The 22,490-nt window shown below is 45.6% G+C and overlaps 2 protein-coding genes across 6 annotated transcripts in view; one reads left to right on the top strand and one right to left on the bottom strand.

Annotated features, from left to right (window-relative positions):
• Positions 1-460: 460 nt before the first annotated feature.
• ZC4H2 (zinc finger C4H2-type containing) lies at positions 461-12,753 on the bottom strand. Its single transcript, XM_054214120.1, has 5 exons — positions 12,572-12,753; positions 6,900-7,071; positions 5,276-5,448; positions 3,978-4,140; positions 461-2,888 (listed from the first exon to the last, which is right to left on the bottom strand). Exons 1-5 carry the CDS (start codon positions 12,622-12,624, stop codon positions 2,775-2,777), a joined length of 675 nt encoding a protein of 224 aa, XP_054070095.1. The 5' UTR covers positions 12,625-12,753; the 3' UTR covers positions 461-2,774.
• Positions 7,551-22,490, top strand: part of ZC3H12B (zinc finger CCCH-type containing 12B) — a 42,864-nt gene continuing 27,924 nt past the window's right edge. Inside the window, exons 1-2 of one of the 5 annotated variants that reach the window (XM_054214114.1) lie at positions 7,551-8,130; positions 10,192-10,272. The gene's annotated coding sequence lies outside the window, so the exon portion shown is untranslated. Of the gene's footprint in view, positions 8,131-10,191; positions 10,273-20,525; positions 20,816-21,078; positions 21,257-21,416; positions 21,529-22,490 lie in introns of those variants that run through there. The other 4 variants (XM_054214115.1, XM_054214112.1, XM_054214116.1 and 1 more) reach the window with 4 other exon arrangements.

Here is a 22,490-nt window from a genome sequence, read left to right on the forward strand (position 1 = left end):
GATCAGCAGCTCCTCCTCTGCTGCCCGCCTTGAGGAAGCTGTAGACTGGGATGAGGTCACCCCTCGGTGATGAGGTCACCCCTCAACCTTCTCTTCTCCAAGCTGAACAAAGCAAGTGCCCTCAGCCGCTCCTCCTATGTCTTGCCCTGGAGGCCTTTGACCATCTTGGTTGCCCTCCTCTGGACACTCTCCAAAGTTTGATGTTCTTCTTATATTGAGGCATCCAAAACTGCACACAGGGCTTGAGGCCACACCAGTGCAGTGTCGAGTGGGACAGTCACCTCCCATGACCAGCTAGCCATGCTGTGCTTGATGCACCCCGGGACATGGTTGGCCCTTTGGGCTGCCAGAGCATGCTGTTGACTCGTATTCAGTTGGACCCATTCTCAGCCAGAACTTCGTAAAGGATGTGATAACAGATTTGTAAGCGCTAGTACATGATTGATACAAACACAACATGTCATATTCACATTTTTTTCTTTTTTTAAAAAAACAAACCTTGTTAAACACGAGGGCACAAGAGACTAGTTTAAAAAAGTAAAAATACAAAACAGCCATACTAAATTAGTAAACAGTGCATCCAGTTTAGAGCTCCAGAGATCCCCCAAGAAAGAAAGACAGACCCTGGCAAAGTAACAGTGAAGTGAGGGCAGCTACGACTACCCCTATCCGTTTCAGAACGGTGAGTCAGAGTTATACAAATCTATCCTTCTATACGTACCACTTCATGGCAGACCATTCCCCCATTCTCCATTGTCACTACTTCTTAAATTTATGTACAACTGTCATCAACATATGCTGCTCCCGTGCATGCATTTTGGGGAGTCCATATGCTGTCCTTTAACTTTTGTCTGCATTTTCCCTTAAATCCAATAGGAATTGCTCTGAACAGGGCACACAGCATGTGGCCACTCTCACATTTAAAATTTGTGTTAGGAAACACGCATAAGGATAAAGTGAGCGCACTGTGGCCATTTGGAGCATGGGGTCAGACCACCCTCCATTATTGCTGTCTCACAGAGGCTGAATTCCAGTAATTCAGCTAGCAGAATCTGCCCTTCACATATTTCAGCAGCACGTGGTCCAGATTCTGTCTCTGCTGTTGACAGACGTTTATTTGGCTATGAAACATTAAAATAGGAGAATACCAACTGAACTTGGCATAAATTATAGGGCTATATTCAATGAAATAGCCATGTACTTTATGGTGGAGTTGAGAAATTAATGGCAACGTATGTGATTTGGCCAGCAAAATTGGTCTATGTGGATTTGTACGGTCCCCAGCATTTGGCAAAGTTCTGACCGGAGACTTGGGGCTTCCCTTTTCTTCCTATTTAACAAGCAAAGTTCTCAATATAACCACTCTAGCATAAAAGTAGAGGAAAACCTGGGCTAAAGGGAGAAGAATGTAAACAGGCAGTTGGCAGTCCCCGTCTCCTGAAGTTAGTGAAAAGAATATTTAATACTTGAGATCAATTTAGACAAAAAGGTGGTGACAAAACTGGGATTAGAAGTGAGTTTTAAGCCCCGATTCTGTAGTTTGGTCACTGCCATCCTCCCTGTTGGAGGAACTGTTGTTACGTGGGGTGAAAAAAGAGGATACAGGAAGGGGTCTAAAGGATCCTTTAGTCAGGGTTCTTTTGGCACACAGACAGAACAAGAAAAAAATCCTAGGCTGAAATAAAGCGTATTTGAAAATGACCTATTAAAAGATACAAAAATAGGAAGTTTTGGTTGAAGGAGGACAATGACACCAAAGCCAGGCGGTTCTGGTGAAATACATCATTTTTAGTTGTCGCTGTTCCTGGTGCATGTTACTGAACTCCCCTGTGCTCCAGTGGAGGGAGGATATGTCTGCCAAGGGAGACTTTGGCTGTGGAAACCAGGACCAGAAGACGTGCAGAATGGCTGATGTGCAGTCTGCGCGTGTAGAGATTTGGGATATTTCATGCATGTTTCCTAGAGAACCGCACTGAGCTTGCTGGCCATAGAGCTGAGGAGCACCACCAATACAGTTCATTTGAGCCTTGTACTCAAGACAATCAGTATTCTGACTGCCGGACATAATACCGTATTAACATGTTAAAGTATCACAAATTACATCATTTTTAGAAATTCATACACAGACAGCAACTTGATCCCCCTCCCAAATTTAAAGTCAAGTTTGAGGGCATGGTACAATCAAACTCCAGTACATCAAAACTCACGTGTGTCCTTAATGCACTGATTTCCTGTATAACCAATTTCTTTTTCTCCTGAACGTTTCCTGTATAAAAAGAGCTCTACTGAATACACAAACCTATGCAGTCTTACTAGCTTGGAAAACATATTTGTTATTTAGTGAAACAAACAGACAGTCTGCTATTTCAGCACTTCAAATAGTCTCCTGTTATCAGAAGAAAACAGAATAATCTTCTAGTAATTGTTTGTAAAAAGAGAATGTAAAAGCATTTACGGTAATCGCATTTGGCCAATAGGAATAGCCTGGCATTTAGGATACTTGCATAAGAATTCTACTTCGTTTAGGAGTCCAAAAGATGGAATGACTGAAAGTTAAACTGTAGCACCAGTAATACTTACTTTCCTAAACCTGGATCCTAAGGACTGGAAGGAAATTAGGACAGAACAGGAACATTGTGCTTACATTGCATTAAATAGAAAACAATGGGTCGGTCGTACTTGAGTCTGCACTTCAGTAAAGTCTGGCCACGTTTGCAGTTCTACTGGAAGAGTACTGGAACCGGTCAGGTGTTTGCTCGTCAGGCTTCTGGGTTTCATTCGTCCTGTTTCCTCTTGGGCTTTTTGGGATTCCGGGATCGGCTCTTGGCTTTGCAGAGTGGACATATGGGCGCATTCCGATGAATTTGTTGGTGACACGATAAACACGCCTGAAATGCGACATCGCAGCCTCGTTACAAACATTCAAGTGGCATTTGTTACGCGGGTTATTGAGTAACGTATTCTAAGTACAGAAGAAAATAATTAAGGCTTCTCCCTTCATAGGGAAACCGATGCTATGTTCTATTCTTGTACAGTAAATGCAGGCCAACTGAAAAACTACAGTTCAGCAAACACATGGTTCAGGCACGTATGAAGAACTCGAACATTAAATTCTATTTTGTGTTAAATGTTCCACGTGTTTTGAAGACGTTACATGCGGAATAGCTCACTGAGTCAGAGCGAAGGCCAACTGCCGTGTCACAGAATTCAAGGCAGGAGCGGGTGCTTAGATGAATTCCCCATATTTAACACAAGATACAGAACTCTGCCCTTTTGCTCCATCTTACTTTCAGAAAGGCTTTTCGATGTCATAACTCCAGACAGCAAGTACAGAACTATGGAGTGTATCTAAGTCAGTTTGCCTCCTTACTCGGTGAATCTTTGGAACTTGGGTGGGATGAATACCCCCCTGGAATTCTTTAGCTCTTTTTACTGACGACAGAAGGAGCTGAGTCAAACTGTCACTGAAGTGCCTGTGGTTAGGTTAAATTAATCCATATGTTAGTCTTGACTTGAAGATCCCAAGAAGTGCAGAAACAATCACCTTTCCTGGTAATTTGTACCATCAGTAATTACTCTCCCTCATAAAATATGTGCGTTGCTTCTAATGGGAATCCATTTGGGATTAACTCCCGGCTATTAGTTTTAATTTTGCCCAGTGGATTTTTTTATTTTTTTTTTTCCCCTTACATGCCTTTCTCCCACATGAAGCACAAGAGGAGTGGGAATGGCCTGCATCTCTGGTGATGGAGACTCTTAAATCATAAAGGAGTCAAATAATACAGAGCCTTGTCCTTAACCCTTGATGACTGCTGCTACCGCTTTAAGTCTACTGGAGTTGCTTTTGATTTGAACCACGGCAGGAAAAATCAGAATCAGGACACATCATTTTTCCTCTTTGTAAATATTGATCAACTTTATAAATATAATACATTCCAATGACAAAAGAGAAACCCCAGGGCGTTCCATCTCCTGACCTTCATCGGAGGTGGCTGTTGTCTGAAGGTTGCCGTCTGTCTGGTATCTTGTTTCCGAGCCACTTGCAGCTGCTGGGCGGCTGCTGCAGCTGCAGCCAGAGACTCTGGGATGGGAGGCTCCTGTGGTTCTGTCTGCCATTCTGCTTTCTGCTTTTCAAAGTAGCTAGACAAAAGAAAACCAAATAAAAAATATGCCCACCTTCTGGAGTATTCCATTTGTTTGCGTTAAAACATAACGGATCGCATTTCCCTATTGTGTTCCTCCACTAGAGTCAAATTGCCTATGCTTAGGCACCACTTGGACTAGTTCATAAATAAAATTGGTAGTATTTTCCTTTGCATTTGTACATTTCATCCATCCAGATTTTCAGCTTCTGAGGTACCTTGATGTACAACTGGATATAAATCTAATCGGATGGAAAATAGGCAACATATATATTTAATCTTTAACAGCTTTGGATGCACCTCTGTCAAACCCAGTTTTTATATTTTATTCTGCTAAAATTACATGTGCAACAGCTCAATACATTCTTTGTAGCGTCAAGGTTCTTGGAATGGAAAACAGCATTTCTGAAGAAATGCAAAAGACATTTTGAAAACCCTGTGTCTGTGAAAATGATGCCAAATATGCTGGGCGTTAAGAGAAATGTAAGTTTCTTAAAACATCACTTGCATTCAAAACTGATCTGTTAAAACAAAGGACGCTGTTCTTTTGAATAGTAGCTAGTTCTGTCACCCTCCTCCACCTAGATTATACCTAAAAATGAAACTGTAATTTATTATCCAAATCTATTCCACATCTAGGGCACACTTACTTCTTGACAGTCACAGATATATGGCGAAATGCCACTGCCATGTGCATGCAGCAAAAAATAAAATCCTGACTAGCAGTAGCACAAACCAGCTGAAGAAGGCTTGGTTTGCATCCCTTTCTTGTATTGCCTCCTACCTCCGCTTGCTAAACGAGCAGAAAAAAATATTTTCAGGAAAGAAAAGTCTTGCTAGAAAAAGCAGCATATGGTCTAAAAATCTAGAGAACCAACCACCCTTGAATTTTTGTATGTCGTATGTCGAGTTTGCAGCTTGGAATAAGCTAAATTTAACTTCTAACAAAGTTAAGTTTCATTCAGACTGAATGTTACCAAATACATGTGCTCCCACATCCCTTTTTTGTTAACTTTTGTGTTTCATGCTTACCTCTTCTTTTTTTCCACCTACCAACAAAAGTAAAATGACAAAATAACCACTAGAATCGAGAGAAGCTACAAAGCCAGGTAATGTTTGCTTTGGAGACTTACTCAAGGGACAGTTTCTCTTCCTCCTCACATAGATCTGGCAGCCTCTGCAACCCCAGAGTCATCCGCAAAGCATCTACGTGCTCCTTCAGGGGCTTGTACTCCTCGTGCAGGCGACGCGTAGATTCCAAGAGCTTGTTGAGATCGTTCTCCGACTGCTTGATAGTATTCTCCATCTGAAACAGGAGGATGGGCATGTTTTTAAAGAACCGTTCCTCTGACAGCGCTCTGATCGAGCAAAAGGCTGTATCAGAAAGAAGAGATTTTTTTCTCACTCAAGTTGAAAGAGGCTGGAGACAATGCCATAATAAAACAAAGACTTAAGATACCGGGAGGATGAAAACTGGGCAAGGAAGAAGGAACTGGAAGTGACATATGAGATGCATTTTCATTTAAAAAGGTGCACTCAGCCTACGTGACCTTCTGAACAACAGAAAAAGCAGGTAGAGAGGCTACAGATAAGTCAGCAAGTGAGGGGCTATGGAAAACTTGTTAAAAACAAGTTAAAAAAGAAATTAAAGTAGAATACATTCATTTTCTGTGTTTCTAAGATACCTGAACGGCGTTGGTTAGAAGTTAACAAACAAGCTAAGGCAAGGTTTCTGTTTCTTTTACTGCAGTAAACGGGAAAAGCAGCAGAGAAAAAGACAATCTGACAGGAAAAAGAGGGGAGGATGAAACAGAGACTGAGGTTATGCAGCTGGGCAGGGGAACAGACATTTCAAGTGGTAAATAAATGCAGTCTGCACATCCAGCACGCAGCCTGTACTGGCTTACAATGGGGGAGCTTTTTTCTTCTGGTGCAAAGGACAGAAACCTTCAGAGCTAGAAACCACTGTACAGCCCTGTAAGTGCCCTAATGTGATGTAAAAAAAATGCAATTTAAAAAATATGGTCCCCATTTAGCCCCTCTAATTGGCTACTCTTCCTTGTTTATAAACTGTTTTTCTCTTAATTGTATTAATGCCCTCCAGGCTGGTTCTTCCTAACGTTTGGTGGTTCCACTCAGCGCTGAGGGTCAGCTCTTACTAAGAACTTAACAAATATCATGTATTTTCCCACAATTCTCTTTTCTTCCAAAACCCTCCAATCAAAAGTCCCAACTAGCTGCCAAAGTTTCTCTGTTTCCAGGTGCTAAATGAGGAAAGACTGACAGGAAGAACTATGGGATGCCAGAGTGATGTTACTATGGCTACTGGTAGAGTTGTAGCCACAATGGGCTTGGTTATTTATCCTCTCAGTGCAGATGCTTACTGTGCCAACATTACAAAATATCCTGCCCAACGCAGACAGGAAAAAACAATTATCCTGAGATAAACTGACTTCTCACTCTTTGTAGGTTCCTAGGAGGGTGGTGTAAGGTCCAGATTACCGAACCAGTGATCAGTCACTGATGGGCACGATTCCACAGCCTGGGGGCTGCCCAGGGAATGGTGGACTCGCCATCCCTGGAGGTATTTAAAAGGTGGGTAGATGTGGTGCTGAGGGACGTGGTTTAGTGGTGGACTTGGCAGTGTTGGGTTAATGGTTGGACTCAATGATCTTAAAGGTCCCTTCCAACCTAGACAACTCTGTGATTCTCTATACAACCGTGTCTCAGGCTGCCCGCAGCCGGGCTGTTCCATACCACATTAATATCAGCGTGGATCAGCCGCAGCTCCTCCACGTGGGCCATCTTCTCTTGCAGCAGCAGGTCCATCTCCTGCTTGTATTCTTTCAGGTGCCGCTCCTCAGACTCCAGGGCTTCAAATTCTGCTTTCAGCCGGGCCTTTATTTTTTCCATCTGCAAAGTCTTATTCCTGGATCCCAGCGATAATTAAAGATATAGAGGGACAACAGTACGTCATATTTTTTTGCGAGGTGTCACTTTATATGTGAATAGATGTAAGAAGGCGACAGCAGTAATAGACAAGGGTGAGACTAAACATGTCTGAGAAAGGGTGAGGTGCAATGAGAGAACGGAATTCTAATCCCAGCTCTTTTGCTGAGCTTCTCAGTGCTATGAGAATTCTTATACTGAATTATGAAATTAAGAGAACATTGTCAGACTTTAACAATTACCGTAGATTCAGAGAATTTGTACCCATAGAGTTCTACTGCATCGGTTAACGCGGATTAAGCCCTAGTTCCAAAACAGAGAAATTCAGAAAATCTGGGAGGTTTAGCACAGGGTTCTGAGAAATGTAAAATGAATTGGAGGTGATTATAGTATCATATGCACTGACTAAAACTATGTGGGCAGTAATATGAACTGCTAAAATACTAACTTCAACTTCAGGTTAAAGAAAATTCCAGAGGAATGACATATCAGAATAGTAAAAACTCAAATGACACTGGCCATCAACATCCCACTTGTGAGCAACTGCATTCTATGATTCTATGATTCTTTTGGTTCTTTGCTAAGATCTAGTACATGCCACATATTTGTAAATGTTTCTGCCCATATCCTGCATTCTGATTTATTTTGCATTTTTGACAATCTGTAATTCCACAGCAAAAATGTTTAGATGCACAGTCCTTATCTCTCTCTTCAAAGCTAATAATCAGAGTGTGAGTTTCAGTCATCAGAGAGTTTTAAGCAGCGGAACAGCCCATTGCCATTGTGATCCAACGCTTGTCCAAGCTGTTGAACAGAACAAACAAACTGTTCTTGTTCCTGCGCTGTAGTTAATGAAGAGGCTTTAGTTATTTTTCCTATACTGGGTAACCAATGTGTCAACAACACTTAAACGTTTCTACCAACAGGCTGCAATGTCACATTTCAAGCATATAATCAAGAGTTCCAGGGCTCCTTGCTTTGCCTTGTGTGAACGAAACAAGAAGGTGCTACACATTCCTTTTCAGTCACCTAAAGCCTGGTACGAATAGATCCATATTGGTTTCCAAGTGCACCACTGAATACCACAGTCAACTTGCTACAGTCAAGGAGGGGCTGGGGAAGAAGAGGTTTGCATTCTTATTTGAATATCCTGTTCCCATCCTAATGCAAAGTGGGGTAAGTTTGATTCAAATTCACCTAAGCAGCAAAGCTGACTGTAGAATGCAGTCTGTAGATTATAGGAAGCTGCCCATCAGATTAGCAGAAGGTGCTGAGCCCCTGGAAGGAGCTGGTCTACCACCTGTTTCCAGGAAAGGGGATTCCTAAACCTCTGTGGGACATTTGTTCCCTTTACAAACTGTTTCTGTACCCAGTCCCTAAGGGCTCTTTCTGCAACTGCAATATATATTTATCCTGGGCTTTAACAGAGCTATTGTTTTCTCACTCCAACCAAAATTCCCATAGAAATTTTAAAACTAGCCCGAGGACTGTTCTTTAAAGTATATATCAGGTGTCTGTATAGATTTTCTTTTTGCTTTCATTTGACCAAAGCTCACCCTCTGTCACCATCCCTCTTGGGGAGGCTCTGATGTTGTGCCTGTGAATCCTCCTCTCGGTCCCCCTTGTTTCTGTTTCCAAATCGGTCTCTGTGAGTTCAGTATCCGCTCATGCCCCTAGTTTTGGTAACATTTTCCTGAGTGCCTGAGACATCACTGGCACAACGGGCTTCCAGCATTTGCTGAGGAGGGTGGCAGAAAGCAGAGTCGCTCCCTGGGACAACTAATTAATGGCTATCTGTTCCAAGTGTTACAGCTAGTAATGTGACCAAGGTTCCTCCCTCTCTTCAGGAGTTTGTGAAGCTGCAAGAGATAAAGACAGTATTGTAAATTACGTCTCCAATAGGTATTCAGAAGTGGGCTGCCTGGTAGGGATACTATGAAAGAAGGAGATTTGGAACTGAAGGCCAGAGGGACTGATGCTTGTTTCCTTAGAACAAACGAAGACAAAATTCTGCCTTGCATTGGTACTTCAGAAATAATCTTAACAGTAAAGTTCTTTCCTCTATATAAATAAGTTGTAGCAGATACAGATTCCTATTGCCAGTGATGGCAACCCATGACTGTTAAGAATAGAAATACCAGACCAAAGATAGATACAGAAAAAGCCAATGGCAAATAAGGTCACACCAGAGGTGTGTCAAAGGTCAGAGACATTTACAGGTATTGTGGAAGACATATTTAAAACCAAATTTGATAAAATTCACATGGTAAGTATGATTATTATGCCTGTAGCTCACCATAAAGTCCACCTTGTTTCATATAGTATGTTTATTATAGAAAATAGAAATTGTATACCTGTGAGCATACATTTATTTTGAAAGGTACGCAGTCATTCCAGTTCTGAAAAGTCTGTGTCTCACCATTAAAGTAAAAAATAGCTGATGGAATAATAAGTCAGCTAGTAAAAGTTTTATGAAGGAAGTGCAGAAGCAGCCTGATGGATGTAGATAGAATGCAAGCCTGTAGCTATAACACTGTAATCTTTGATGTCATTGGAGGTGTTCTGTCATTTACTGTACAGTGGCCTATACTAATCCAAATGTAAATATTGGACTTAAACCAGTAAAAGAGATCCTCCCTGCCTTCCATTTTAAATGTGGAAATATCCCACTAAAAATACCATCCAGCCATCCACCCCTGTTGTGAAGTCTCATTGATCCCATTCACTTAAAACATCTCTTTAGCAATGGCAGCTTTAATTACTGAAACTGGGAGTATTTGTCCCCAGTTTCCTCCCTGTTCCCCCTCTTGTATTTATGACACCCGTTCACCTGAGACAATGGAGATAAAGCAGTTTCCTTACTGTTACTAGTCACTGGCTGCCACGACCTGCCAAATTGCTCCAACAAATTAGTTGCAGGGGAATGTTTTAGCCCAAATGATTAGCTTTTGATGTTAGGAAAGAAAAAGCGCACACAAATTAGAACTCTTCCTGTTAGCATCAGGCAACATGCAGTAATGTTTTAAAACAGAAACCAGAAGTGTGATCTGTAGTCTGCCTAATGAATTCTGCCCTCATATTCTTTTCCCTTCTATTTAAGTTCTTACGCTACGCTGATGCCAGGAGTCGCTAAGTGTATCCTCACAGGGCATTAAGCAGTGGAACGAGCATCTGCCATCAAGTAAGTTCACTCTCATTCTCTTTGATCTCCTCCCAGTCAGAACACTGAGGTACGGTCTTTAGGTATTTGCTTAATTTTATGACTGGCATTATTTCTGTGGAACTACTTAATGCATACAAATGTTGTGCAGATATTTTTGGATTGTTTACTGACAGCAGTAACTCCATTGACAACAAATTATATGTAGGTATCTATAGATATGGATATAGGTAGAGGTCTTCAAAATCAGATTTCCAGGATCCCTTCGAAAACCCATCTGAGCTGCCTTTAATAAGTGACAGAGATCAACTACAGGAATGGGCAATTTCTTTGATTTTGATTGTGAGGGCTTTTTTTCCTCTCTGCCTGTAGAACAATACATGGAATGCAGATTAAAATAAAGCCTGCCAAATCTATCAAAGGTGTGCCTGTAAACACGAGAACTTCTCATGTTCTTTTTGAAGGAAATTCTTCATAGAATGCAAACTCCTTTTAAAGGATTTGGGGGTGAAAGAGAAGGTTTATTTGATCAGGTTATGTTAAAGGAGACTCGAAATTGACATCAATGTTGTAAGTAGGATCAACTTTTTGATGTTGATTTTTTTTTAAATTTAAAATATATTCAAGCAACTTTCTTGATACTTCACTTGTACACTAAAGCTAGTGCATTTTACAGTACCTTATGCCACAAACAAATAGCAAAAATGACTAATTACAGTCTGTATATCACCTTTGAATATATTATCAGAAAACTGAATGCAGCATAAATTTCCAAATACAGGATATCATTCTCTGAAAAGGTAATTTAATGAGACATTTAAATTAAGTTTTACAATAATTGGACCACAAACTGTAGTAGGCCATATTTAGATCTGTATTTTAAAACCAAGCCTGCCTAACAGGTGAGTAGCAAAGCATTGCTCTTACTCTGCAAAGTGTATGTGTTGTCCCATCTCTTTCTTGAAATAGTTTTGGGATGCTAGATGCAGAAATATTTTTGCTTGATCTTTGTTCACCTTTTATTGTGTGAAGGCGGCCGATGCCCATACGCTGCTGCCTAATTCATCTCTCCCATGGGTAATATGTGCTTCTTAGAGGTGCCGTGGCCAGCCAGAAGTCTCTGTGCCTGGTGGCACTGCTTTTGTCCCCTGCCCTGTCTCCTCTCTCCCCGACAGCCCCTCTCCAGCTGTCGTGTCCCAAAACACTTCTCATCGCTCTGGGGTTACCCACTATCAGCATGGCCTTACACCTCCCAGCTCCATGCTAAATCACTGCCCTCACTTTCTGCATAATTTTAGCTTTTGGATTTATTTTAGCTTTTGGATGCACGAATTCCTACTGAATACAGACAGCTCAGGCCTAATCCTGAAAATTGATGCCTTAAGCTGAAGAGTGAAAATGCCCTACCTAAAAGCTAAGAAAGAGGCACGTCCACGATGCGGGCACACAGGGTGCCGTGCCTGTCAGTCCCCTCTTTCAGTGCACCCTGCGGTCACCCTGGGAAGGATGCGGTGCATGAACCTCCGGTGCACCCACCGCCTTGCACCCAACGGCAGCGAGCTCCTGGAGGGACAGCCAGTGTGTGTGGTCCCCCCCTTCATCCACCCATCCATCCATCCATCCATCTGTCCATCCCTTCCTCCTTCCCTCCATCCCCGTAACACCCCTCACCACTCCGGGTTCTCTCGCCTGCTCGGCTGCCTCTCCAGCTGGTAACACGGGCACGAATTCCACGTCCCCCCGCAGGCCACAGCCCCGGCGAAAGCTGAACCTGACCCCCTCCAAACACTGGCCGCCCGGGGGGGCCCTATCACCCCCCCCCCAACCCGCGGGTCTCCGCCCGCCGGTGCCCGCCCGGAATCCCACGCTGCTTCTCCTGCCATCCTCTGCCTCTCCCAGCCGGGAGCGAGTGGGGCAAAATAACAGATTTATGTCAGAGTGCCTCGGCAATAAGAAATAATAATTGAAAGGGCTTATAACCGCCCCCCCCCGCCACCCGCAGCCCGACCCCGCTCCCCCCGCTGCGTGGGGCCGCCGCGTCCCCCCGCACCCGCGCACGCTTCCTTCTCCCGTTATCGCTCGGGGGTAATTCCCTGGAAATCCACCGCCGCCCTCCACTGCGCATTCCAGCGGCGATTCCCAGCAGCAGATGCTCCCTCCCTACCTAGAAAAACGTCTTTCCAGCTCTCACGGCGAAGCCCAGCGGCGGGTTTCTCTCCCTCGGGGGCACAATAGGGACTTTCGGGGCGCTGCAACCCCTCCGCTCCCCCCAGGAAAAAGCCGCTTCGTGGAACTGATGCGGCACAAAAAGCCAACCTACCTGATCTCCTTGATGCTCTCGAGTTTGCACATGATTTCTTGCTCGTCTGCCATGCTTTCCGCTCCGGATTTAAACCTCCCGTGCGATGTACAAAATACTAGGGGAGAAAAAAAAAAATTTAAAAAAAAAAGCAAAACAAAAAACCAGCGTACAATAGACACAATGTAGTCACCCCCTCCCAGCATCGGGGCTCTGAGCCTGTGCGGTAGGCTCTAGTGGGAGCTGTGGGACTTCGAGTCCAGCTTCCCATTGCTGCGCAGGCAGATCCACGGCAGAAAGACTACAACACCCACAAGGCAGAGCAGAGCTTCCCTGCCCTCCTTCCTGCAACTGTATTTTAAATCCATTTGTCACACCTCGTTATGTCAAAGGTTGTTAGGAGTGCAAAAAAAAGAGCAGGCGGCTTCCTCCTGAGACCTGTGCCATGTTTAGCACTTCGTTAAAATTATGGAATGCGCACTAAGAGGCTGTGGAATGAGTTCCCGATTTTGATTAAAAACTTTTTGGACACAAAGGCACACTCTAGCCATTATTGCTACCATGCTGGTTTCCACTAGATGCTCTCTGAGTGATGTGACAGTGTCTGGAGTTCAGAAAAAGACATATTTTGTTCTTTAGGTTTTTCTTTTTTATTGCTGCTACTATACATAGCACTTGTAACTACAGAAAAGAAAAACAGAATGCAAATAAAACTGTTGGATGGAGGAAAGTGACCATTTGTCTTTCTATGGACTTTCTAGCCGAGAGTATCAGAGCACTTTACAGAGACTGATGAATAGACTCGCAGTCTTTCCTCAGCCAGGGAATTATTTTCCTTTGGCTTCTAAGGACTAATCACTGTCTTTTAAGTTATGAAGATAACAGTTATATCTCAACACTTTGGAAGGGGTATTCCAGGATCTGTCCTAAGGGATCCACATGTAAATTCACGATCCTTCACCTGTATGCCCCAGCATTTACCCTGTGGTTTCCCAGCTCCGATGGTCACGCTGGGCTGAAGGGTCAGCACGTGAGAATGAACATTAAGCTCAAGGTCTGGACAGTCAGTGGGGAAATCAGATTCTGCAAACTTAAAATTCTGTTACAAGCAGCAGGACCACAGTCTTAGTGAATATAATGGACCATTCATCAGTCAGTGGTGTGAGGCTGACGAGAACAGGGCAATTATTCTGGAATATATTACAGAAATGCTATACGGGAGGCACTGGAAGTACTTAACCTCTGCTCAGCACTGATCAAACTTGCTGGTGGCTGGTCTGGGGGTCTGAAAAGGAGGTAAAAATTAAAAATGGACAGAATGCAGAGGAGAGCAATGAAAATGGTAAGAGTTTTGGGGAACACGAAAGACTCCTGAACGCAACACAGTGTGGCCATATTTACATGGCATGTGGTAGATCTGCTCGAGTTAGGGCTTGTAGTCGCAGAACGGAATGTCTTGAGGCCATTGCATCTACAGTTGCGGACTAAGGGGCCAATGGTCCCCCTCAGGTATGAATATCTGTGCCTGGAAAGCAAGCAAAAAAAGAAGCCCCGTGAGCCATTGAGGTGTTGTGCTCTGGCTCCAGCACTGAGCAAATAGGTTGGTATAGATGTAGCTCGTAGTAATAATAATAATAGTATTCCAGCGTGTAAAAGTTGTTAGAAGAGCTACCATAGCAAATAATCCCCTAGGTCAGCTGCGAGCGAAGTCTAAAAAGTAGCCTGTTTAATGAGCAATACAGAAAGCTTAGCACGGATTTCAGTAAAATGTTGGACTACAGGGTGCCCCACTAGGAAAGGCCATCTGGGAGGTGGAGGAGTCTCCATGTTCCTTTTAAGAACTGCTTAGATAAAGGTGTCTCCGTACTAATCCAAGTGCTGCAGATCCTTGCTTTGAGGTAGGGGTTTTGACCTGATCAGGGTTGAGTGTAATGGTAGGACAAGGGGTAACGGTTTCAAACTGAAGGAGGGTAGATATAGATTGGATATTAGGAAGAAATTCTTCACAATGAGGGTGGTGAGGCACTGGAACAGGTTGCCCAGGGAGGTTGTAGCTGCCCCATCCCTGGAAGTGTTCAAGACCAGACTGGATGGGGCTTTGAGAATCCTGGTCCAGTGGGAGGTGTCCCTGCCCAGGGCAGGGGGTTGGAACTAGATGATCTTTAAGGTGCCTTCCAACCCGAACCATTCTATGATTCTATGAGTTACCCTTACAAACGTGGCATATAGCCTGCCACTACGATGACCTGCTCCTGCTTCTTTAGTCACCTCTCAGCATGGCCAGAGGTCAGGGAACTGGATGGGTTGTCATACATGAGCATGGAAATTTTGTCTATCTGAGGTTTCAAAGGGGTAACTCCTACTTATCTGGAATTATTTTTACCCCTGCTCATTTATTTTAAAGAAATTGAGGTGTGTTCTCATTCAGTTGCTGATGCATTTATATCAAATATTGTCCAGAACTTTCCCATTTATTAAGTGTCATGATGAGGAATCACACAGCCTTCTCTTGTGCACTCAGCTGAGCTAAAACTAAAACTACAAGAAAAATATCACTTGCTACCTTTGGAAATGACAGGCATAGTCTGCAACAAATACAGAAAACCTACTGGGAAACTGGGCACAAAAATGAAAGCAAAAAAGAAAACCACAAAACGTTCTGCGTAACAGAAGAGATTTAGGCCTGTAGAAGGGAATGTGGCAGGTTAATATTCCCTCTACCTTCTCTTGAGTTCTTGTCAAGACAGAAAAAAAGATTCAGTTCCTGAATTCTGATACCAGGCCAGTCTCCAAAGAACTTTTGAGAGATATATATATATTTGAGGTGTATATATATATATATATACCTTCTCTGCCCTGTCCTGCCCTGCTTGCCTAATGATATTTAAGCAAACCTTTTGTAACTGAGGCAGCGAATATTTTATCAGTGGGATTTTCTTTTTCTTACACAAATGACATTGAGTGATCAGTGGAATGTAATTGCGGATCAGACCCCATCCCAGGCAATGTGAGACGCTGAAACTCCCCAGAGATGCAGTTTGGCCTTTTTTTTTTTCTTTTTTTTTTCTTCTGCTTTCACTGATCAGTGGAAACGAATGATCCAGGAAATCAGGTCAGTCAAAAAAACTCTTCAGCACTCACGGATGACATCAGAACCAGGACACTGCAGCTTTCTGCTCATTTTTCCCTTATAATAATATCTCTAGTCATCTTTTTAAATGCTTTTAACTCCTAGTGAAGTAAATGGGAATTTGGAATGAATGCAGATTCCAGTAGCAGGCCCCTATTTATTTTAAAAATTGTATTTTTTAATATTAAAAATTATTAGTTTTCATTAAGCACAGATAAACAGGGATTTTCCCCCCTGCCTTTGGTTTGCCTGTGTTCTCCAACCTGCTCTTTACTGTTCTCTTGTTCTCTGGGGCAGTCTGTTTTCTTCTAAGTGCTTTGACTGCTGCTCCTACTTACCAGGTTTGTCCCCTGTGCTGCTTTGGATCAGGGACCCCATTTTTATATACACCTGTCAAGTAATAGAAATTTGCAGGAAGTTATGAAGCCAGCATAAATCCCAGAAGCTAAAGATGTCGTGCATTACTGCAACGCTTGGTAACTGAGCTCGCACAATCTAGGTAAAATAGCTGCTTCTCAGCTAAAAACTGATCCTGGAAACTGTTCACATGCCACAGTCCCCGGCATTTCACATGGAAGATTTATGCAGTAGAATGGACTCAAGGTGCTGGGAATCACCCTTACCAGTTTTCTACCCACATTTGTTTTTTGGCTTTTTTTTTTCCAGGGAAGTTGGACACTCTTCAAGAATGAAATTTTAAAGGCCCAGGAGCAGGCTGTCCCCAACTGTCGCAAGATTAAAGGGCAGGGAAAATGGCCAGCCTGGATGAACAAGGAACTTTTGATGGGACTTAGGAATAAAAGGAGGGTTTACCACCTTTGGAAGAAGGGACAGGCAACTCAGGAGGAGTACAGAGATCTTGTTAGGTTATACAGAGAGAAAATTAGGAAGGCAAAAGCCCAGCTGGAACTCAACTTGGCCACTAACATAAAGGACAACAGAAAACATTTCTATAAATACATAAACAAAAAGAGAGTCAGGGAGAATCTCCATCCCTTACTGGATGCTGGGGGGAAAGTTGCAACCAATGGCGAGGAGAAGGCTGAGATACTTAATGCCGCCTTTGCCTCCGTCTTCAGTAGTCAGACCAGCTATCCCCAGGGTGCTCAGCCTCCTGAGCTGGAAGATAAGGATGGAGAGCAGAACAACCCACCCATAATCCAGGAGGAAGTAGTCAGTGATCTGTTTCTGCACCTAGACACACATAAGTCTATGGGGCCAGATGGGATTCACCCAGGAGTACTCAGGGAGCTGGTGGGAGAGGTCACCAAGCCTCTCTCCATCATTTATCAACAACCCTGGTCAACAGGGAAGGTACCAGATGACTGGAGGGTGGCTAATGTGACATCCATCTACAAGAAGGGTAGGAAGGAGGATCCGAGGAACTACAGGCCTGTGAGCCTGACCTCGGTACCAGGAAAGATCATGGAGAGGATCATCTTGAGCGAGCTCTCACGGCAAGTGCAGGGCAGCCAAGGGATCAGGGCCAGCCAGCATGGGCTTAGGAAAGGGAGGTCCTGCTTAACCAACCTGATCTCTTTCTATGACCATGTGACCCGCCTTCTGGATGCAGGGAAGGCTGTGGACGATGTCTATCTGGACTTTGGTAAGGCCTTTGACACCGTCCCCCACAGCATTCTCCTGGAGAAGCTGGCGAATCATGGCATAGACAAGTGTACTCTTCACTGGGTTAAAAACTGGCTGGATGGCCGTGCCCAGAGAGTTGTGATTAAGGGAGTGAAATCCTCTTGGCGGCCAGTCACCAGTGGTGTCCCTCAGGTCTCAGCTTTGGGGCCAGTTTTGTTTAATATCTTTATCAATGATCTGGATGGGGGGATTGAGTGCACCCTCAGTAAGTTCGCAGATGACAACAAACTAGGTGGGAATGTTGATCTGCTTGAGGGTAGGAAGGCTCTACAGAGGGACCTGGACAGGCTGGATCGATGGGCCGGGGCCAACTGTATGAGGGTTAATAAGGCCAAGTGCCGGGTCCTGCATTTCGGTCACAACAACCCCAAGCAGCGCTAGGGGCTTGGGGAAGAGTGGCTGGAAAGCTCCCCCGCAGAAAAAGACCTGGGAGTGCTGGTGGCCGGCCAGCTTAACATGAGCCAGCAGTGTGCCCAGGTGGCCAAGAAGCCCAACAGCATCCTGGCTTGTATCAGGAATAGCGTGGCCAGCAGGAGTAGGGAAGTGATGGTGCCTCTGTACTCGGCATTGGTGAGGCCTCACCTCGAGTGCTGTGTCCAGTTCTGGGCCCCTCTGTACAAGAGGGACATTGAAGCGCTGGAGCGTGTCCAGAGGAGAGCGACCAGGCTGGTGAGGGGTCTGGAGACCAGGTCATATGAGGAGAGGCTGAGGGAGCTGGGCATGTTTAGCTTGGAGAAGAGGAGGCTGAGGGGAGACCTCATTGCCCTCTACAGCTCCCTGAAAGGAGGTTGTGGAGAGGTGGGTGTTGGCCTCTTCTCCAGGTGAATAGTGACAGGACCAGAGGAAAGGGTCTGAAGCTGCAGCAGGGGAGGTTCAGATTAGATATTAGGAAGAATGACTTTACTGAAAGAGTGGTCAGGCACTGGAACAGCCTGCCCAGGGAGGGGGTTGAGTCACCATCCCTAGAGGTGTTTAAGAAACGTGTAGATGTGGCACTTCAGGGCATGCTCTAGTGGCAGAGATTGTGGGGTTTTTTTTATGTGTGTGTATGGTTGGACTCGATGATCTCAAAGGTCCTTTCCAGCCATGAAGATTCTATGATTCCAAGTTGGGAGTGAAGTTGAGCCTGGGAAGAAGGGAAGGGTAGGTGACATAAGATCTGTTCTTATTTCTCATTATCTTTCTCTGATTTAGATTGGCAATAAATTAAATTAATTTCCCCCCGGTCAATTCTGGTTTGCCCATGGTGGTAATTAGTGAGTGATCTCTCCCTGTCCTGATCTCACCCCATGAGCCTTTTGTCGTATTTCCCCCCTGCTGTCCAGTTGAGGAGGGGACTGATAGAATGGCTTGGTGGGCACCTGATGTCCAGCCAGGGTCAACCCACCAAACCCATCAAAACATTACCGGAGCATATTTAAGACAGTCTCTTGGGACTAGCAGGTGCTTTACGCAAGCCTGCCTTTCCCCTTCATTTCCCCAGAAGACTGAGAGTTTAAAGGTTTTTATACAGTTTAATTTTTGCTTTATTTATACAATACACACCCGTCTATATAAAAGCAAGGTCAAAGAAGTACCACTTGGGCTCAGTATGCGTAAGGGTCAAAAACCAGTTGGGTGTGAGGCGTGTTAGCTCTCATAGAAAGTAATTTAAAATACAGGAATACAAACGTTATCATTTGTACAGAAGTACAAATAATCAGCTGTGCAGAATAACAAAGGGAAGAAACAGTATTTAAAATCATTCGAAAGAAATGAAGGCTTGGGGCGAACTGTATTTCGTATCAGTAGGTAGATTCCCATTGTTTTCGGCGGGTTTTCAATCAGACTCTAGATAAACAGAAGTCTTCTGGCGCACGCGATGGGCTGGAGCGCAGCATCCACAGGAAATCAGTGCCCGCTGTGGTAACGCACCCTTTGCTTCTCTCCGTTGTGGGATCCGCACGTCTGTTCTCTAGTGCTCTCTTCCCCGTGCTGCCTTTGAAGTACCGCGAATCTTCCTCGCTGTTTGCGTCCTCTAAACTCTCCCTGGTTTTGCTAATGTAGCGTCATTTTTTCTCCCCACCATCGAAGAATACAGTCCTTTTTATGCTGCTCCTGCTATTGCTGCCGGATTTCTGAATATTTTCTCAGTGTCGCTTTCAGCAAAGTGAGAGAGGAAGAAGAGGTACCTTCACCACTGCCCTCAGCTGGGGTAGCGTACCCTGCAGAGATTTGCCAGTATTCTGATAGATGTCCACTCTGAGATCCCTGCTGTTTCCAGAGATGAAAATCCTTTTCCAGGTTGCAAAGTCGAGAACCGGCAGGTACATCATGGGGCAAAATGGTGCCTCCTAAATTGTGATATTCGCTTTAAATTCCAGAGTTTTTAAAAGAGATACGGATCCTTTCTGTATCACAGTGGTGTTTTGAGCCTTCAAAACGGTCACATTTGCAATATTTCTCCTGGCAGCTGGGCCACCCCCATCGTACTGCCCCACGTCGTATTTCGAGGGAAAGCCGGTACTGGTTTCGGGACGTTTTGGGAAGCCAAAGGCAGCCATCGGCAGCGCTGGCACCACACACTAGCCAGGAGATCTTCATGGCATCTAGCCTTTACAGGTCAAATTTATGCAAAGCCTAAACCATTGGCAAATTTTGTCAATCCCGTGTGTGAAAGCACCCGCCCGCGTCCCAGCAGCGGCGGGTTTACGTCTCCGCGGAGGTGAATCCTGGCCCGTTCCGAAGGTGGGCCTGGCCGTGCCTGGATTTTAGTCCTTTATTCCACCCTCCATCCCTGTAATCCGCAAAACGGGGAAAACACCGTGTTTTCACCAACGCTGCCCGCCATCCACCTGCCCTCCCCAACCTTGCGTCAGCAAAGGGGGGGGCAGATCTCCACGGCGGGGGGGTAACACACAAACACAACGGGAAACCGTCTCCCTCTTCCCCTTCTTTTCCGGGACCTGAGCACGCGAAGCCCCGTGTTTCCAAGAAATGCTGTTTTCAAAACGGCAGGAAAATCCACGGGGAAGGGGGAGAGGAGAAGGAGGAGGGGGACGCGCCTGCCCCGCCCCCGCGCGGAGCTTGGGGGGGGGAAGGCCGGCGCGCGCTGCCTGCGGGAGCGCGCGGGGCGTCGCGAGGAGCCGGGCGCCTGCAGCAGCAGCAGCGGCAGCAGCAGCGGGGGCCGCGCGCGGTTGCTAAGCGACGGCGCCCGGGCGGGCAGCGGCGCCGGCCCGGCTGAGGCGCAGGCAGCGGGGATGAGGCGCAGGCAGCGGGGCCAGGGCTGCCGCCGGCGCTGAGACATCCCCCCGCCGGTTCCCGCACCTTCCCCACCCCGGACCGCCCTGGCTCCGCTCCGCCACCCTCCTCCTCCTCCTCTACCCTCGCTCCGGCCTGCCCTCCCCCCTCCATGCGGCGGGAGCGGCCAGAGTGGGGCCCGCGCCGAGCCCCGCCGCCCCTCGCCTCTCGCAGGGAGCCGCGGGCGGTGTCTGCAGCCACGACAGCGGGTGAGGCCCCGGCTGGGGGAAGGGGGGCGGTGAGGGTGCGGGGGGTGCAGCGGCAGGCGGGGGGGGTTTGTCTGCGTGCTGGGCGGGGCCGGTAGGACGCCCCCTGCCGCTCAGGCCTCCAGGCCCCTTGGCGGCGCGGCCTCCTGCCGCGCCCCCGGCCCGGTTACGCGGTGGGCCGCCGCCGCTCCCGGCCGCGCGGCCTTGGTTACCCCGCGGGGGTGTCCCCGCCGCCCGGAGCGCACGGGAAGGGGCGGCGGCTTGGCCCGGCCCGGCGTCTCCCTCCCTCCCGGCGTGGCCGCCGTCCGTGGCCCGTCGCGGCCCGCCCCGCGTCAGGTGCTGCCTCTCGGGGACCTTGTCGGGGACCCGGCGTTGTGGTGCCGGCAGCTGCGGCAGGAGCGTGCTCCGGGTCCAGGAGGCGGTTGCCATGGCCTGGGCCGTTGGGTAGGGAACCGGAGAAATTCGCCTGGTTTCATTTAGTAATTGCAGGTGCCGAGGAGGGACCGCGAAGGCTGCTTTAGCGCACTGCCAAGGAAGGCGTTCAGGGTCTGACCGTAGGAAGGGTAGCAAGAAACTTGCATTAACGAAAGCGGGGTGGTGAAATAAGGAAATCACTTCTGTAGGTGGTACCTGATGATCGCTACTCGCATCCTTCCATTTTGCTTTATAGACCAAACGTGAATAAGGAACTGGTCACTGACTGCAGTATGCATGAGGTTTGAGATACTTTTATTAATCAGTTCATTTAAAAATGATGATTTTCATAGCTGTCTGCTTGTGTAATTGGCATTTAATCCTGTGGTTATATTTCATAAGAGCTGTGTATTTCGCTCACGAGTTAGCAAACAGTAAAACTGAATCAAAAGCTATGTTATGTCATCTTAAGGTGATAAATGTGGGTCTAAATTAATTCAGGTTTATTGAGATACATGTGATAGTTTTTTACTTTTTAAATCTTGCAATGTGTTTCAGTGATTAGCATGTATTGTCATAAATGGCAAGTAGGAATAGAAAGAAAATTAAAATATTGGTCATTTGTGAACCTTCATTATGCGTATCAGTAGTTCTGAGTGCCTGGGAACATGCAGCATCTGATCCATCTGATTTCCACCTGATCCCGAGTGTGGTCCATCTGATTTCTTATGCTTGGTATGTTTGTTTATTGAAATGGATGTGTCTGTCAGGTAGTTGTTTTTGTATAGAAAGTATCCTTTATTGATGAGATATGTCTTTTGCTTGTCAGATGTTATAAACGGACTGTGGCATGTAGAACTGAAAGGTGTATTTCACAAGGGTAGCTTATGTCACTTATAAAATTATTTTTGCTTCTTGCTGGAAAAATGGGTTAGTGGAAATGTCAAGGTCATCTTCACATTTAGAACAATTTAACTGCCATTGGAATATGTCTTTTCTTCTTCACTGTCATATGTTTTCCATATATCGATCCTGTGGCTGTTGACATTTTATGGACCCGTGATCTGTTTGTTTTTTAAAATGATCTAATGCTTATTGAGTTTTAATAGAAGGGATCTGTAAGGCTTCCTAAATCGATTTCATTTGAATGACCTCTTAGAGAAGTATTTAAGGAAAAGAAAATTTAATGGCATCCAAACTCACTGTTCAGAAAGAATGGAAACAAAAGGTGTTAAGAGGGTGAATGGATACCAATTACACTTTA

The sequence above is a fragment of the Rissa tridactyla genome, chromosome 9 (assembly GCF_028500815.1).
Source record: "Rissa tridactyla isolate bRisTri1 chromosome 9, bRisTri1.patW.cur.20221130, whole genome shotgun sequence".
Lineage (NCBI taxonomy): Eukaryota > Metazoa > Chordata > Aves > Charadriiformes > Laridae > Rissa > Rissa tridactyla.

Excerpts from the sequence above, each read along its gene's own strand:
- ZC4H2 (XM_054214120.1), bottom strand. The coding sequence starts at position 12,624 with ATGGCAGACGAGCAAGAAATCATGTGCAAACTCGAGAGCATCAAGGAG. Across the intron at positions 7,072-12,571 it reads GAGAGCATCAAGGAGATCAG|GAATAAGACTTTGCAGATGG; the intron begins GTAGGTTGGCTT and ends GCTGGGATCCAG. Across the intron at positions 4,141-5,275 it reads GAAGAGAAACTGTCCCTTGA|CTACTTTGAAAAGCAGAAAG; the intron begins GTAAGTCTCCAA and ends TCTTTTGTCTAG.